At 32.1% G+C, this 17,188-nt stretch overlaps 1 protein-coding gene and 1 long non-coding RNA gene across 2 annotated transcripts; one reads left to right on the top strand and one right to left on the bottom strand.

Moving 5' to 3' along the window:
- The first annotated feature begins 238 nt into the window (after positions 1-238).
- On the top strand, positions 239-8,793 carry LOC133199324 (nucleolin-like). The gene is made up of 7 exons (XM_061335135.1): positions 239-335; positions 660-779; positions 987-1,169; positions 3,413-3,487; positions 4,528-4,542; positions 8,095-8,138; positions 8,244-8,793. Exons 1-7 carry the CDS (start codon positions 239-241, stop codon positions 8,772-8,774), a joined length of 1,065 nt encoding a protein of 354 aa, XP_061191119.1. The 3' UTR covers positions 8,775-8,793.
- Positions 8,794-14,094: 5,301 nt separating this feature from the next.
- Positions 14,095-15,402, bottom strand: LOC133199459 (uncharacterized). The gene is made up of 2 exons (XR_009722798.1): positions 15,286-15,402; positions 14,095-14,427 (listed from the first exon to the last, which is right to left on the bottom strand). It is a non-coding gene; the product is annotated as an uncharacterized LOC133199459 (long non-coding RNA).
- Between the last annotated feature and the right edge of the window lie 1,786 nt (positions 15,403-17,188).

The raw sequence follows: 17,188 nt of genomic DNA, 5'->3' as shown, positions 1-17,188 counted from the left end.
GTGAAAGCTAAATCAATATGTATGTTATGCAAGGAAGTTTAAACGAATCAGAGATTTACCATGTTAAGGTCTCCAGTAATTTCCTTTCATTTGTTGAGCCTATTATCCATGTTATGTAACTTGTTTATATTTGTGTTCTATGCAAATGTTTAATGGAGATACAAACTACATATTGCGAGGACAAAACTAGAAACCAGAATCTGAAATCTTGCAAAATAATGGGTTGGAGTCAATAGATATGGGTAGTTGTATGGAATTTCTACGATTACATTTATTTTCTTTATCTGCAGAAACCAATAGGAGAAAACCACCGACTGTTCCAAAGACTCAACATGGTAGGCAATATTCTAGATACTTTATACTGTGATCCATTGTCTCGCATGCAGATAACATTAAAAAATATCGAGGCGAAAAGATCGCAAAACTTTAATGTTGTGAAGGAGTTTTACAGTTTATGGTCTTAAATAGCTGATTTAGACAGAAAAGAAAGTACCAAGGAAGGAAAGTGACTAAACAGTCTTATTCACAATTAATTTACAGATATACATGTACATTCACTTTAATTCTCCGATAGCGTTGACTGTATGCACAACTAACTTAAATTCTTGCTGGTGAAGAAAAGAAATTCTTGCTGATAAAATGCATTGTCACATTTACAGATATTCAAAAACCATCTGCCGGGGGGCCAGAATTCAGACATGCTACTAAAATCAAAGAAGATACTAAATCTAATCCTTCTCCAGGTCCAAATAAAAAGAAACCACCACCACCCATTAAAGGTTGAAACAATGCTGTTTTTGTTTTTTTGTGTTTTTTTTTTTGTTTTTTTTTTTTTTTTTTTTGCATGGAATGAAACCTACACTTGTTCTTTTGTTTTTGTTTTTTTATGCATTTTAGAATATTCGACTAATAATTCCATTGAATGTTTTGATAGTTGAGGTTGCATGTCCTGTAAGTTCTTTCATAATTGTTGCATGACAATACAGTTAAGCCTAAGAAGGTTTCATCAAGGAAAGAAAAAACTGACCGGGAACAAGATTCCGATGATGAGGATGCGGGTGATTATGAAGAGATGAGTGTGTTAACACCACCCCCCGTTACCAAACCCTTTTCCAGAATCCAACCTATCGCTAGAAAGCAGCCACCGATTCCTCTATCTTCGTTACCAGGTATTTCTGCGCTGCACCGTTATAAATAAATCACTTAATGATTTTATATTACTAACCTAGGTCTAGAATATCACATTCACCGTTTCTGTGGCTATTTTTATTTCACATGAACCAAAGGCTAAATTGAGCTTCCCGATCTCTTCCGTATGTCAACTTCTTCTCCAGAACCGTTGGGCCAATTTCAACCAAACATGTTACTCAGAGCAATCCTGGATAAAAGGAAAATAAAGTTATTCACGTAATAACCATGCCGATGATGGCATCATTTGTAATCTTACATGTATCAAGATCCTTTGGACCGGAAAGGACAAATCTCCTGTGAATGTTTCCTTATATAGTGTAGATTCATATTTTTTTTTTTAATTCTTGGCCCCTGGGACTAGAATTGGTTCTCAATCTGGGGTTAAAGATTTATTCAAGATTTTATTGGAAATATCTTTGTAAATCTTTTAAGGAACAGCAGGACAACAATGCGTTATACTGATATGCAAGCATTTGCATATCGTGTACGTTCAAAGTTCAAACCATGACCCCTGGGAGCTAGGGTGGGGACATAGTTGAAAGTCAATTTTTGTATACAAATATATATGGAAAAATTCCTCCAGAACAGAAAGATTATTTTTAGTCATTGTACTAGATAAGCATTTTTGTAGTATAGAATCAGGTTTCTTCAAATCATGGCCCCAGGGGCTAGAGTGGAACCACAATAGTGAGTCAATGATTGACATGGGTAAATGTAGAAAACAAATCATTAAGAGTCTTCTTTTCCAGAAGAGTGCCACAATTAGTCATATCAATATGTAGACATTTTCACAGAGTGTACAGTTAGGTTTTTTCAAATAATGAACCCTTTGATGTGGCAGCAGTATGGGGTTAAAGTTTGACAATTGAATATATTGCAAGAACAGCAGAGTTACAACTAGTAGTACTTTATGCAAACATCTTCATGTAGTGGGATTTAAGTTTTCAACATCAATTATGGGTTGCAATATGGGGTCAAATCTTTATAAGGGAAAATAAAGTAAAAATCTAATAAGAGCTTTTTCTAAACAACAACATTAATTTATCTTTATACCTTTTTATCTTTATGAATTCTTAATCCTTGATTAAGGCGGGGCAACAACAATAGAGTGTCAAATATCTCTCTCTCTCTCTCTCTCTCTCTCTCTCATACATACATTCATTTGAGGAAAAATATAATATTTTACAAAAACAACAGCTTCACATTAGTTATTTTAATATGCAAGAATTCCCATGCAGTGTAAAAGCAGTTTGTTTAAATTTGGCCTCTCGAACAATAAGGGTCAAAAATTTAATCTGATATTATATAGGGAAAATTTACAGAAAGCTTCATAAGAGGAGCAGGTCATTTGTTGTCAAATTGTTAAAAATCCTCGTATATATGCATATTTTTTAACTGTGGCCCCTGGGGAAAAGACTGCGCCACAATTTGGGAGAGAGTTTTACAAAAACAATATTGGCATTTATAAGATTAACGCTGGCACAATTTGGAAAGTTGACATTTAAAAAATATTGTAAATTCAAGTTGTTGAATCAGGACATTATATGATTTGGTGACCACAATAACAGATTTCGTTGATCTATTTGTACAGTCCGTATTCATTATTCAGGAAGAAAATAGTGACTCAGGTGAGCGTTGTGGTCCATGTGCCTCTTGTTTTACAAAAACCAATATTGCAATGTGCATGTAAGGGGCATGAAGCATAAATAAACATTTATAAAGAATTCATTGTATATATATCCATGTATGAACATTTCACGACTCTGTTCTTAATTAACTTTGTTGCATTTTTTTTCTTTGAACGTCTAATGTTTGTTATTGAATGCACTTTATTTTACTTATTTTATATATATATATATATATATATATATATATATATATATATATATATATATATATATATATATATATATATATATATATATATATATATATATATATATATATATATATATAATGAATACAAAAATAGTTAAATGAAAATAATTCAATTCCTCTTTTAATTTTTTTAAACACACATATCTTTAAACTCGCATGTTTTTAGAATTATGGAATGCAAAAATTTTAATAACAGTTGAGAATATTTATGGTTTAGTAAAATGCTGAATAAAAAAATTCATATTCTGAGATGTAAGAAAGTATCCTATCACTATTATTGTTTTTGTAAAAATCTAGGATAAAAAATGGTGGGCTCTTATTTTAGTTACGAGTTATGTTACAGTTTTAGAAGACGATTCCGAAGATGATGAGCCAGAGAGTGCTTATGAAGAGATTCCAGATATCCTGGAAGTCGAAGGTAAATTTTCATTCCGTGTTTTGTATATAAGATGCAATGTAAGATTTATCAATAAATATAGTACAATAATACGTGTGTATGTCACAAATTATTTTATACGGAAAATATATTCTACTGACTACATATTTGTCTGTGTGTAATAATGATGGTAGATGATTACTAGTAATTGTAGACTTTTGCCAATATGTTTGAAAAGAAAACTTTATACATAATCCAAACGAATCAATAATTTCATCGTAAATTGATATAATTAATAATCGTAATCCTGTATCTCCAGAAATTAAACGTAAGTAGACATTTGAAGGTCAAACATTGCTTATGGTCTGATCTTAGCATGCTCAAAATCTGCTGGCAATACGTAGTATGTTACATACAATTCTTACCTAAAATGAAAAAATGAATGATTGATTATTAAGATAAATAAGAAAATTAGCAAAGAACACTTTTGTTGCTTAAAGATAAACGCTATGTAGGAGACTCAAAAAGCTTAGTTCTTGCTGCATAATTTCAGCACTGATTTTTTACACAGACCTGCAGCTTGAATCATTACTCCATTTTCAAAAATGATTGTAATGTAATGTAAACGCATCATTGCATGTTTGTAAAGAAACAAATTTCAGAAATGCAAAGATGTTTTAACCAATATGAAATATTTTAAAAACATTTGATCATAAAGAATTAAGAGTGTTACACTGCGGTTAGAATTCTATACTGGATGATCATAATGACCTCCTTCAAAACTTTTTTTTTCATCTCAATATATGAATTATACTGAAAGACAAAGTTAATGATAAATGTTTACCATGTAGTTTGAGTCACTAAATATTTGATGATTTGCTTCTTAACAGTTGATTCATGATTAAAATACTTGAAGGATTCTAGCTGAAGAAATCAGACTTCTTATATATTCGCGCCTGATTTTAATTAGATTACTAGCTGAAACAATGTTTTGTGAAGGGTCAATGTGATTTTCATTTAAAAGTTTTCATTGTATTAGTCAGAGAGTAGATTACTGTACATTATATTATAATGACTTTTAGACTCTGGTGCCCAAAGTAAGTATATTAATAACAAGAACACATTTAGAGTGAAAGTGACTGTTTGGTGCTTATTAAAAAAGCAGAAAAATAATGCTGTTTCTATCATACTGCTTTTGCAACTGCCAAGAAAAACTTAACATTACATAGGGAATCTGCTGCTTAGGCTTATATTTTCCTGACTGTAATGCATTTTTTTAAATGTCACGATGTTTCCAGATATGTAGCTACACTAAAAAGTTACTTAATCCTATATGGATTCGTCATAAACATTTGTAAGTTAGTGTATGTGCTAAGTTAATCGTTGGGATAGAGTGTGAACGCTCTTCTAAGTTGTTACTTGTGGAATATATATCTTCAACTGAATTGATGAGCTATTATTGAAAAGAAACAAAGATACTCACAACATTGAAAACGTAGAAATATTTCTCTTCCAAGCTTTTTAAGCAATAGTCCAAAACCATGAGGACATTGAATCGCTGTCTTCAGACATAAGGTACTGTATAATTGTCCCCCCCCCCAGGAATTCGTTAAATGTCTTGTAGTCACCTGATGACGGTCTTGTGTCGTTCAATGCCTCAGATCAACAAAGACGTTTCGATTTTCTATCATTAAATTGGTAGCAGTTTCAAAACTCTTGTTCTATACCTGAACTTGGTGTCTACTGTACATAAATTCCTTCGTTCTCTATATCAGCATCAATAGTCAACTGAAGATTAATGACAGGTGGAAGCGTAGTGAAAATTCATAGCCATATCAGTTAAGAATATACTGTAGATTCCTTATTTGATGCGAGTACTTAAGATGACGAAGCACCCGATTGATGTCAAATCGCGAGAATATTGAAGCAAAACTGAAATCAAGATCAATTATCCCTTCGTTTCTCGGTAGTTACATTGTGATGACTTCCTGTTTCTTTGTTCCCTTCGGTTCTCAGCAGGTCACGTGACCTGAAGTGTGTATATATACGGAGACAGTCGGGTTGTTTGAAGCAGTCTGTTGCTGACGACTGGCTTGTAAAGACGGTCTAGAACAGAAGAGCTGAACGTGGTAGGTACTGCAAGGGAATCTTTGAATAAAGTCTTACGTGCCTGAATCAGGCTTTCAGGACTTTGGTTGGTTATATATATTTATATAAAGTACCTTTATACATTTGTGTGACTGAAGGCAAGAAGCGAATGCGCTTCAGTCCTTGGAAGGCGCGTGCGCTCCCGAGGAACGAGAGGGATAGTGTACATATTTCTAATTTAAATTTGTGATTGAGAAAATTGATTAATTCTTAAATTGTTCAGATAGAACAACCGAATCCCATAAAAGAACCCGGAAACGTTACAATATGAATTAGCGAGGTGGCTGTTTATCAAGAGTTTTTCATGTATATCAGCAATAAAAGAATATACTAGTAAACGAATCATTTTGTTTCGCCAGTGGTGCTTCTCGCGAAATTACGCTTTAATAATTCCCCGTGTGTATTTAGAAAATCTACAGTATCCAGTTTTTCTTTGTTATTTTAACTTAAGTGTCATTCTTGTGTGTACTAACAGCTAAGAGTTAAACACATTGCAATGTTACAATTTGTGCATTTATGTTAAAGGTACCAGGATATTAACCAATTGCATCACCGAATAAGTGACTTTTACAGAATCTGTAATACATATTGCCTTTGTGCACCTCCTATTTTACATTTTGATGAGACACATATTTGGGGTATTTGGGGTTTTCTATGTCAAAACATTGATACTGCCATTCTTTCTATAATATTGGGGGTACCCATCTCTTGTCCAGAACTCCTCCTATACCACTAAATGAAATGTAATTAATGAGACTTTCCCGGAAACTTTATTACATAGTGCTACGAGTATTGCGCACCTCCTTTTTTTTTTCGTTTTCATCGAACACATATTTCTCACTATTTTCGTACCCAAATGGGACCGGGGAACTCATTTTGTGAGGTCATTGTTCACAGTACCTCTAATTCGTTCTATAATGCTAGAAAATTTAATGAAAAAGCTTTCACGGTAAGAAAACGCCAATTCTACATGTATACTAAAGATCTACCTGAGTCTGCAAAGACGTCGTTACAAAGTTTACATAAAACTGAACTGCTTTCCTGTGCGCCGTGACGTCATCAAGTGTCGCCATTTTGCATATAGTGTGTTAGCCATTTTCCCATTTCAAATGCTTAAGAAACTGCCCAAAATTAAGTAAATACCTTGAAATATTCCAAGTGACAATGTAATAGATAGTGAAAAAGGTGAAGATAACGAACATTGATTGATCTAAAAAAAAATCTACAAACAATACAAATCTGTGAACAAGTCATAAAACATGGACCCCCGGAAATCCGGATGTGGAATAAGGTGCCTAGAAGGAATAAATCGATCGATCACATCCGTCTGAGCCTTATGTGTTAATCAGGAATACTCCGTAGTCAAATGTAGTATAAAAACAAAGGCCTAATAACTGATATGAAACACGGTCAGCCAAAATACGACCCAGTGATAGGTTACATTTGCTAAGAAGGTCATTATAACGACCATATAATTTGCGAAACGCTGAATTTAAACGAGTTAGCCGAAATCCCTGTAACATCAACTTATGTGTCAATAGTCTGCCTCAGTTTAAAAATTGATCGTACTCAGAACATGGTCTTAGGTATCGAATATATTGGGAGACGTAATCACCGCAGGTGATAGTGGAATACATAAATAAGGAAGGTTGGCAATGGAAAAGCTGAAGTCATCTCGATTGTCATACTGTTTAGTTGTCAGATGGCCCTTATCGTCTATAGTCAGTAGAACATCCAAATATGAAAGAGATGTGACAGACTGTGCTATCTTTCTTTTGGAGTTCACTGGAATATATCAAGTCGACATATGAATGGAAGTAACTATTGTTAAATAATAAATAATCTGAATGTGGAGTTGAAGGCCACAGCAAGTGTTTTCTTCTTCTCGCGTAGAAGTTTCTGTATAAATTCTTAAAATCATGTTAATTTTATAACACATTCTTATCTATTTAATACTATTATTTCGAAATAATACTTGCATTATCTCTAATAAAACCCTGATTTTTTGGTCGTGCGCCGTAGGACCATATCATTTGCACATTCAAGTACAATAAAATCCTTATTTTTTGTCTATATATTTTATTTAAAAAAATACTTAAATAGGTTGAATAAACATTTGCTGAAATTCAGCTTAGTGTGCGTATTATTTCTCAATAAAAACGTGTTGACGCGTTGTCCACGATTTTACCGGATAACCTTTATATGGGGCAATAATACAAGATATCATTACCGGGGAATTATTTTTTATTTTATTTTTATTTTTTGATTTATCTATTTTTTTTTTACTCTTTTAGAGGAAAATGGCTAGGGGTGGTAAAAACAATAATTTTCTGTACTCTGTCACTTTTACTTTAAGAATAAAAGAGGACATAAATGGTCATTATGGACAACGCTGTGCATATTTTTTTTCTATTTATTTGACCAAAAGAAGTAGGCAAAGGTTTTACAAAAGTGAAGTCATATAAATGATTTTTTTTATTGTATACCTTTTCTTTTTAAAGAATATTCCAAGAAAACTGGACTAGACTTTTCAAAGTTTCCAAAGGTATATTTGAAATTACTTCCTTGTCCTCTTTTACCACATTTGAATGATCTTCATGAAAATAAACTTTTTTAGTTACTTGTCTAAAATTGTTTTATGTTTTCAAAGACCTTTAGAGTTGGCTTGAAAAAGGTCCATAATGAGTTGAAGAAATTGAAGCGCTCACATTCCGTTGAAGTAAAAAGTCCCCCTTCTTCTCAAGACCTCAATGTTCCACCCAGCATTGACGATCTCAGCCTGAGGGATAGTGATGACAGTGATGAAGAGGAATCACTTGCGTACGACTACCCAGACCTGACAAAGCTTGCGTCCATGCCACGTCCTCCTCCTGTGAGCGATACACCTCGTTATCAGGCGTCACTAAGAGTAACAAAACCAGTTGGCAAAATACAACCAATATCTCGCGAGGAGAATCCAACGAAGAAATTCAGTGACATGACAACCGAGGAAGTCGTAAGCTTGTTTAAAATGACCAAGTTACCATCGTTGGCCACTATGTGTGAAAAAGAAGGTTTGGATGGAAGCTTCTTCAGTTCTCTCAGTGAGACAGAGTTGAAAAATGCGTTCAAACTTAGTGATTTGCAATTTATCAAAGTGAATAAAATCATAAATGAAGGATGGCGCCCTCACGTAAACTAATAATAATCTTAGAATTGAATTAACAGACACAACGCACAGTTTTGGCGTCAGCAGACTTTGAAATGGACGCATATCTTCTGTTAATGGCCATAGGTAAATCATAGATACTTTTGCTAAACAATTGCACATACAGGGGAATCATTTTAAAGAAATTTAAGAAATATACAGAAAAAGACTAACATTTTCTCTACCGAGAAACATGTAGGAATTTCCGTATGTGTTAGATTTTTAAAGCTGAAATAGTGTTTCATAAATTAGATTTTATAACAAGTTCAATAAGGATACATGTGTACTGTTTTATAATTACTATAAACTCAACCAGACACGAGGGTGTTATAAAAACATTAAATATTAGTGTTTACAATATCAACAAATAGGATCACTTTTGTCTGAAATTCAGATGCCTGAATCAGCGCGGAGAAAAAAATTGAAATATATATGGATTCTTTTGTGGATTATGAATCTCTGTAATGTATTTCGGATTCACTTTATCCTATATTGCAAAAGGTGTTCGCTTTATCTATAGGCAGAAGTGACCTGTTTTTCTTTTGTGATCAATTTATTTATTGAGGGTTGAAGAGCTCACGTCCTATTTGAAAAGAATGTGTTCATAGATGAGCATGTAACTATTTACGCTGTAATAAATACATTATATGCTAACGTAGATAGAGGAGGGTAATGTTTTTGTCTGGCTCTTCCATTATCATTTTTATGTTGAAATATTTGTAAAAATGCTCATTATTTTATGGAAGTGATTTTAAAAAAATGTAAAAATGCTTTTTTTTGGCAGATTTGCGGAAGCATATACATTGTATATAGTTTTGTTAGATTTGTTTCCTTTTCATTACTTAACGTTCAGAAACTCATTTTTCATTTTCTTCCATAAGTTATTATGAAACTAAATGCTGTTCATATTTTAAAATAACAGGTATTCAAATTCTAATTTATGAAGCTTTTTTTCCTTAAAATGTTCTCAATTTTGGGCTAATAAGTATGGATTCAAACAAGATACTGACATTTTTTATTGAGCATGCTTATAATTTTTATTTATATTTGTCACCAAGTCAGGCTTTACTTGAACAAATATATTTACCTAAGGAAACAGAGGGATAAGGGAATATTTATGACTGATCTGCTTGACTTTCGACAATATGAAAATTATTGTCGATGGTCAATTGCCCTGGTATAAATAATTGACTTGGTTGTGTTTTATGCATATATGTTCATTACAAATAAAAGTCCTCTTTAAAGATGAAAGTAAAATTAGCAACTGATATATAATGTGTTTATAAGAAAACGTAAGAACTTTTTTGTAATATGATAGATAATTATGTTCTTTGCTTATTCACATATATAAATACACATATGTGTATATAAAAATAACAATTGGACTGTTTATTAATTTTAGATTTCTTATCTCTTTACAAAAAAAACTTATTTATGTTTTAATATATAAAGATATCTACAATTTATATTTGTAAATAAAGTTGAAGATAAAATAATCAAAGATAAACTATTGTGACTTGGATTTTATAACAAATAGTTTGGTATACAATATGTATATCTAAGACCGTACAAAATAACAAAAACGCCAATGTCCATCATCTTTTTGAACTACCCTCGCACAACATGATATTTGTGTTCTGAAATGTTTATAAATATTAAGAAATGATTTACAGCTTTTGTTGCAATAAATAGTAGGTTTCAAACAAGTGAAAGTTAAAAAAAAAACAACTTATTTTTAATATACGAGTATTTTTACATTGAAAACAGCAAACTGAATGAAAACGCTATATCACGACCATTAATTTGTGATATAATACAAAAAAGAGTGAGGTATTTTGCAAACTAGGTATTGGATTTCCAGCTACTACTTACGTTTATATATACACACAACAAAGCGATAGGTTAAACTGATTGGGACACGTTCTGCAGAAGTATATGTTTAGATAAGCCTAGCATTTCCCCAGTTGTATATGATTATCCACATGCTGCGTTTTATTTCTTGTTTAAAATTAAGGAAATCAATTATCATATATCTTTCAGGTTAAAAAAAGATTTCATTTATAATTCATAGAGAGATATTCCTGTTGCAAGCAGAATTGAATTTAAGTAGCTGTAATGGCAGAGATATAACTTGACTTAATTGTCTAAGAATTACCAATGAAATTGTCATCTAAACGTTCTGAGAGCGTAGGTATACGATTGATGATCAAAGATTTATACATGTTCACACGTGGTTTGGCCTGTACTCGGACAGGTTTAATTGTTTCCCTTTATTTTCATGTCATTCAAACAACATAGGAAATGTATATGATTTTCCAGTCATTTATATTGTCCTGAACATGAACATATTTTTATATCTAATGCATGCAATTTTTAAATATGCACTTCAAGAATGTAAAATTTAAAAAAAAATTGAACTTATTTCAAGAAGTACTACAAGGTGCTTGTATTTCAAACATCTTGATAACATTTGGGTATTACTTAAGAATATTGATTATATATTGGCATAGCATGTCTACCAATATTAGCAAATACGCATTGTGAAAAGGAAAATGAGTCATTGGAAGCTACTATTGAGAGTGACTTGAAGGGAGTGCAAAATCTTTCTGTATATTGGATAAACATATTAACACTTCGTAGTGAACTTGATAACCACAAAAAATAATAATTCGTCCGAAATATCAAAATCCAACTACAGTGTAATAAGACAAATGCTTATAAGTCCATTGTATCAATGATGACGATGAATATATATATATATATATATATATATATATATATATATATATATATATATATATATATATATATATATATATATATATATATATATATATATATTATACATATATTACATGGCTTCGAGGGCAACATACCAGAATATTTGCCCCCGAGGTGACAGGAAAGCCCTGGAGTGTTATGTCGCCCGATGCCGAAGGCAGAGGGCGACATAACACTCCAGGGCTTTCCTGTTACCGAGGGGCAAATATTCTGGTATTGTTACCCGAGAAGTCATGTAATATATGGTATATAACATTTAAAAAAAAAACAAAATCGGACATATGTATTGAAGACTATGGACCTGTGTAAATATCTGGAAAAAAAACATGCAAATTGTTTTTTAAATAGTTGATTGGTGGGTACCAATAGTTTCGATAATAATGCTAAGGAACATTAACACTATTGTTGTTAAAATGATAACGGGGAACGGCTGAAAGTTATGAAGGCTGATTTCTCTTCCTCTATAAACAATTCCGAAATATTCCGTCTTGTTTCATTGCAGAATGTTTTCAGCACGCTGACACTTGTGCTTATAATTTTTGTTGTATTTACGGAATTTTTCTCCTCAATCAAACTATCTGGTTCCTCTGAATTTAAATGAACATAAAAAAACGTAGACGTTTTCCAGACATTTTCATTTTCGCGGAACTGTTTACGTTTGCTTAGCAACTGCCTCTGTGAATTTCGAACCCGATTTAATTAATATGCAGAATGATTACACGCGAGGGAATATAACGGTGTTCGGGAGGGCAACATAACTGTTTCCGGTGTAATATAACTATATCCAGCGTGATTCAGCAGTTTTTCAGGGCATATGGATAAAAATATCATATTTGTGATATAATGGGAAAACTTCTTCAAAAATGTTATATATATATATATATATATATATATATATATATATATATATATATATATATATATATATATATATATATATATATATATATATATATACATATTCAAACTTGAAACATTCACAGTGTCCGGTTTTTATATAGATAAAATTAAAAAAAAAAAGAAAGGCAACACAGGTTAAAACGTTATCGCTTTCATTATTATCTTCAGACGTTTTCAGACGTTTTACAAATATTTACAAATACATTTGTAAAACGTCTGAAGATAATAATGAAAGCGCTAACGTTTTAACCTGTGTTGCCTTTCTTTTTTTTAATTTTATCTATCTATCTATCTATCTATCTATCTATCTATCTATCTATCTATCTATCTATCTATCTATCTATCTATCTATATATATATATATATATATATATATATATATATATATATATATATATATATATATATATATATATATATATAAAACTAAATTTTTAGAGAGATAAGGGATTAACCCTTGAATCTGCGACATTTTCATATAAAATGTGCATTATTCTTTCTGTTGCATATGTTTGAACAGTTATAAAATATAAATCTTTAGTAAAGAAAACTTGTACAATCTTGTCTCTTTATCAAAATAAGGAAGTGTTAAATACACACTAGCTTCTATATCGGTATTGAATAGTTACGTAACGAATAATTTATCTCGTATCATGTGCCACACATCCAATCCGTGCATTAAAAAAACCTTTTGGTTAAGTGCCATTTGCTGCAGAGAAACCCAGACCTCTCATTCTGCTATGGAAGGTAATAAGGAGTATGTTCCATTGTACAAATTGTCAACATTTTTTTTCCTTTAACTTCTTTATTTTCTTGCAATAAGACTTCTTTGTTCCTAAGTGGTTTATTTTCAGCCCTTATAATTTTTTTTAAAGTTGAAAACCAATGCTTGAAAAAAGCATACTATATTTTTCTTTTCTTTTACATTAAATTCTAGTAAAATATAAGCTAATAATGCAATAATCGTATGCATTTTTGCATTCTTTTTAAGAGCACATTGCAAACATGCACATACAAAATGCATATGTTTATAACCTTTAATTTACTTGTGTTGTTTTAGAGTTCCACTTCCTGGTCATACATTAGTAGATCTGTGTGTATTATTTGCATGAAAATATGTATAGTTCTGATGAGCCAATTGGCCCAAAGTAATAAAGAAACTAAAGACGATTTGCTGAACTTAATATGACAGAAAACAACATGTTCTTTTACAGTCTAGTCTCGTGAAAGATAAATCGATAATTAGGTTATGCAAGGAAGTTTAAACGGATCACATATTTACCATGTTAAGGTTTCCATTAACGTTTTGAATGTCCTTTTATAGTTTTTTAAAATTCATTTTGTACCTTGTGTTTATTTGTGTTTTATGCAAGCATACATAGTAGAAAGCAGTGACCAAGCTATCAATCAGAATCTTAAAATCTTCTTAAAATAATATGTTTAATATGGATGGTTTCATTTAATTTTTACAAAGTATTTGTTTTTCTTTATCTGTAGAAAGCTCTAGGGAAAAACATCCGTAATTCCAAAGAATCAGCTTGGTCAGCTTAACACTTTGACGTTCTGTAAGCAATTTTCTGGCATGCAAAGAGCTTTCAAAAAATTGCGATCGATAAAATAACAAAACTATACGGAATTTCTAAAAATAAGATTTAATGAGGCATCTTCATGTTTAACATCTTATTCCTATACACAAAACACGGTGAAATTAATTCAGTAAGGCTCGTGTCCTTTATACAGCTTCATCAGTGCTGCGCCCATCTCCTCTGAAGGTCTCTCTCAAACCTTCTCCTCCTAAAATTTCTCTAATACTTTTGAAATCCTTTTCCAAATCTTCTTCCTTGAAGTCTTCTCCAATACCTAATCCTCTGAAATCTTCTTCCATACCTCCTCCTCTGGAGTCTGACAAACCGTATCCTCTGTACTTTTCTTCCAAACCAGTTCTGTTGCTCTCTCTCATTGTCTTCTACAATGAGTATTTTACATATAAGTATTCGTAACAATAAAAAAAACATAAAAATCTCTCTCTCTCTCTCTCTCTCTCTCTCTCTCTCTCTCTCTCTCTCTCTCTTGAATGTTGATGTTCCAATGTATTTTTGCTTAAATTGTGAAAATAAAAAATTGTTGAGGGGAAACATATACTAGTACGAAAAACATATTACTTTTTTAACAATTCCGGGGCATATTTTAATACATCTCATCGAATAGGTGCATATGGATATGTTTATATGAATATGAATGATTTTTTGGGAGGTAAATTTTAAAGTATTACATATGTATACATCTCTAATAATTTCGAAAAGAGATCCATCGTTATTCTTGATTTTTCGCTCCTCACCGTCAACCAAAATATGATGTAAAACGTGTTCGGAAACAAGTTCTACATCACACCGATTAACCCCTGAAAATAACAACTTCGCCGCGCGCATGGCAACAATGGCTAAATTTCCGCAGACTTTGAAAAATTGTGTTATACTTGTTTGTTTAAAGTTGTACGTGTCCAAATTGACTTGATGAATCTTAAATGTTTAAAATAAAATAATTTACATTCAGTAACACATGCAAATCCTTGTCACTGCGCGGTAGAATGCAATGAAGGAACTATACGCATTTTCAATATTCTAGGAACACCAAAATATTGAGAAAATATAATATAATCAGGCCATTATTGACTGTTCATTTAAAAATGTTTAATGTCTTAATTAAAATTTTTAAAACAATGTATCAAAATTTCTATCAAGACGGTCATTGACGGATTTAAAATGCGAGCATTTGAAGGTGAAAGGGAACATCATATAAGAAGAGTATTTACATGACCACGCACCTGGCACACACACGAGCACTCCTAAGTTTTGATCCTCTACACATTTCTCGCCATCTTCACAGTCGCTGTCGACAGAACAACTTTCTAGAGATGGCGGCTGGGATAATTCATATTCCATTTCTTCTGCAGAATATAAATGGTTTATAGGCTTGTGAAAAATAGTGTTTTGCCATTGGTTAAAAAATGTTAATACTTTTAAGTTAAATATGTGATACTGATACAATCTATGGAAAAGAGCATCACTTTGTCCAGTATGAACATCCATCAGAAAGACCTAGATGCGGATGTAGTTGATATGTTTTCAGTGTAGTTAAAGTCTTGAATGATACTTATCTAACCTTTTTGGGCCAGACCCAACCCAACAATGAACAGGATAACGAAAATCTGTAGATACTTCATGATGGTTTCTCTAGTGGTTTCCCTTGTCTCATCTGGTTACAAATTACTGAATTCACTATTTATGTATCTTAATGAGGTGATTTCTAGGACATCTCGACTGTAAATATAGCACAGGTTGTTGATATTATTGTCTAAGTGTAGAACAACATCCGCTCATCATTTCGGAATTAATTTATTGTGCATGGAGTGATATCCTTCTTAAGCCAATGCCACTTGCAGGTTTTTGTAATGTTTATATCAAGATAGATAAAGAGAGAAATAAAGTTTAACTGTACTTGAACGTATTATCGTAGTTACATGAAAAGTTAAAAAACAAATTCAGTTTCAAAGTGTTTAAGAACTACATTTCTAAAAGAATTTGATTTTTATGTGAAGATAACGAACACTGACCATGTTCATTAATCAATACATATTGTGAAAAGAGCCAACACGGGCATCTGAAAATGGAGTTGGGATCAGGCGCAATGGAAAGTAAGCATCTCCTGAAGACCGGTCATACCTGCCGTGTGCCCCTTGTCATGATCGGGCGAACGGGAAAATCCGAATAATGGTCTAAGAATATGTATGAAAGACGCCAGTCAACATTTGAACTAACGACAGATTGTATTTGCAAACAAGATCATTGTATTGACTATAATTTTTTTTAAATATAACATTTAAAAGCAATTGTTGATACCTTGTATTTTCAACTTATTTGTCAATAACCTGCCTCGTTTTTATTAATTGTTCGTAAGTAGAACATGATCTTGCGTTTTGAATCAACTGGCAAACATAAATATAAAGTCCTTATGCAGATGATAATGGTATATTACTACACTGTACATACATAAGGGAAGTTGATGATAGAAAAGTTGATCAAGTTTATCATATATCATAAAGTTAGAGTGTTAGTCTGCCATCAATGTCCTTCTCTAGTAAAGTATCTAAATATGAAATAAATGCATCAGACTCCGTGGTGTCGTTTATTTTGAGTTCAGTGGGATATATCGAACCAACGTAGGAATGAAAATGATTGATTGATTGATTGATTGTCAACGCCTACTGTGACAGGGACATCGGTTTTAAAGGTCTCATCCGAAAGACCCGTGACTTTCACTTCTAGTGCCGGGCGATTTGAGAGGTAACAGTCACTACCTATGTTTAAGTCTCAGGTTTGAACCACCACTACCACTACTTCTAGGCTACTGCGATCGCTAGGAATAAAAAAGAACCTTGTTAACTGATAAAGCGTCGTCGATACATCGAAATGTCGAATTGAAGACCGCAGCAAGAGATTTCTTTTCATGTAGAAGGTTTGAATAAATTCTGTTTTGTAAGAATACAAAAAACATGTCTGCTTATAACGCGGCACAATGAGTATCCATGTGAATACCAACAGATTGTTGAAAGACCTGGTACCCAAAAAAACCACATAGATATTATCAAAGAGAAACTCAAGCACCTTTTTGATATCAACCGCGGAGTATCTGTGTTAGAATCAGAATGCTTTTAAACACAATAAGTT

This window comes from Saccostrea echinata, unplaced genomic scaffold (assembly GCF_033153115.1).
Source record: "Saccostrea echinata isolate AGI-Se365-2 ecotype Australia unplaced genomic scaffold, CSIRO_AGI_Sech_v1 ptg000034l, whole genome shotgun sequence".
Taxonomy (NCBI): domain Eukaryota; kingdom Metazoa; phylum Mollusca; class Bivalvia; order Ostreida; family Ostreidae; genus Saccostrea; species Saccostrea echinata.
The sequence above is the reverse complement of the archived record's forward strand: the minus strand, read 5'-3'. Positions and strand labels throughout refer to the sequence as shown.

Excerpts from the sequence above, each read along its gene's own strand:
- LOC133199324 (XM_061335135.1), top strand. The coding sequence starts at position 239 with ATGGGTAGTTGTATGGAATTTCTACGATTACATTTATTTTCTTTATCT. Across the intron at positions 336-659 it reads TGTTCCAAAGACTCAACATG|ATATTCAAAAACCATCTGCC; the intron begins GTAGGCAATATT and ends TCACATTTACAG. Across the intron at positions 8,139-8,243 it reads ACTTTTCAAAGTTTCCAAAG|ACCTTTAGAGTTGGCTTGAA; the intron begins GTATATTTGAAA and ends ATGTTTTCAAAG.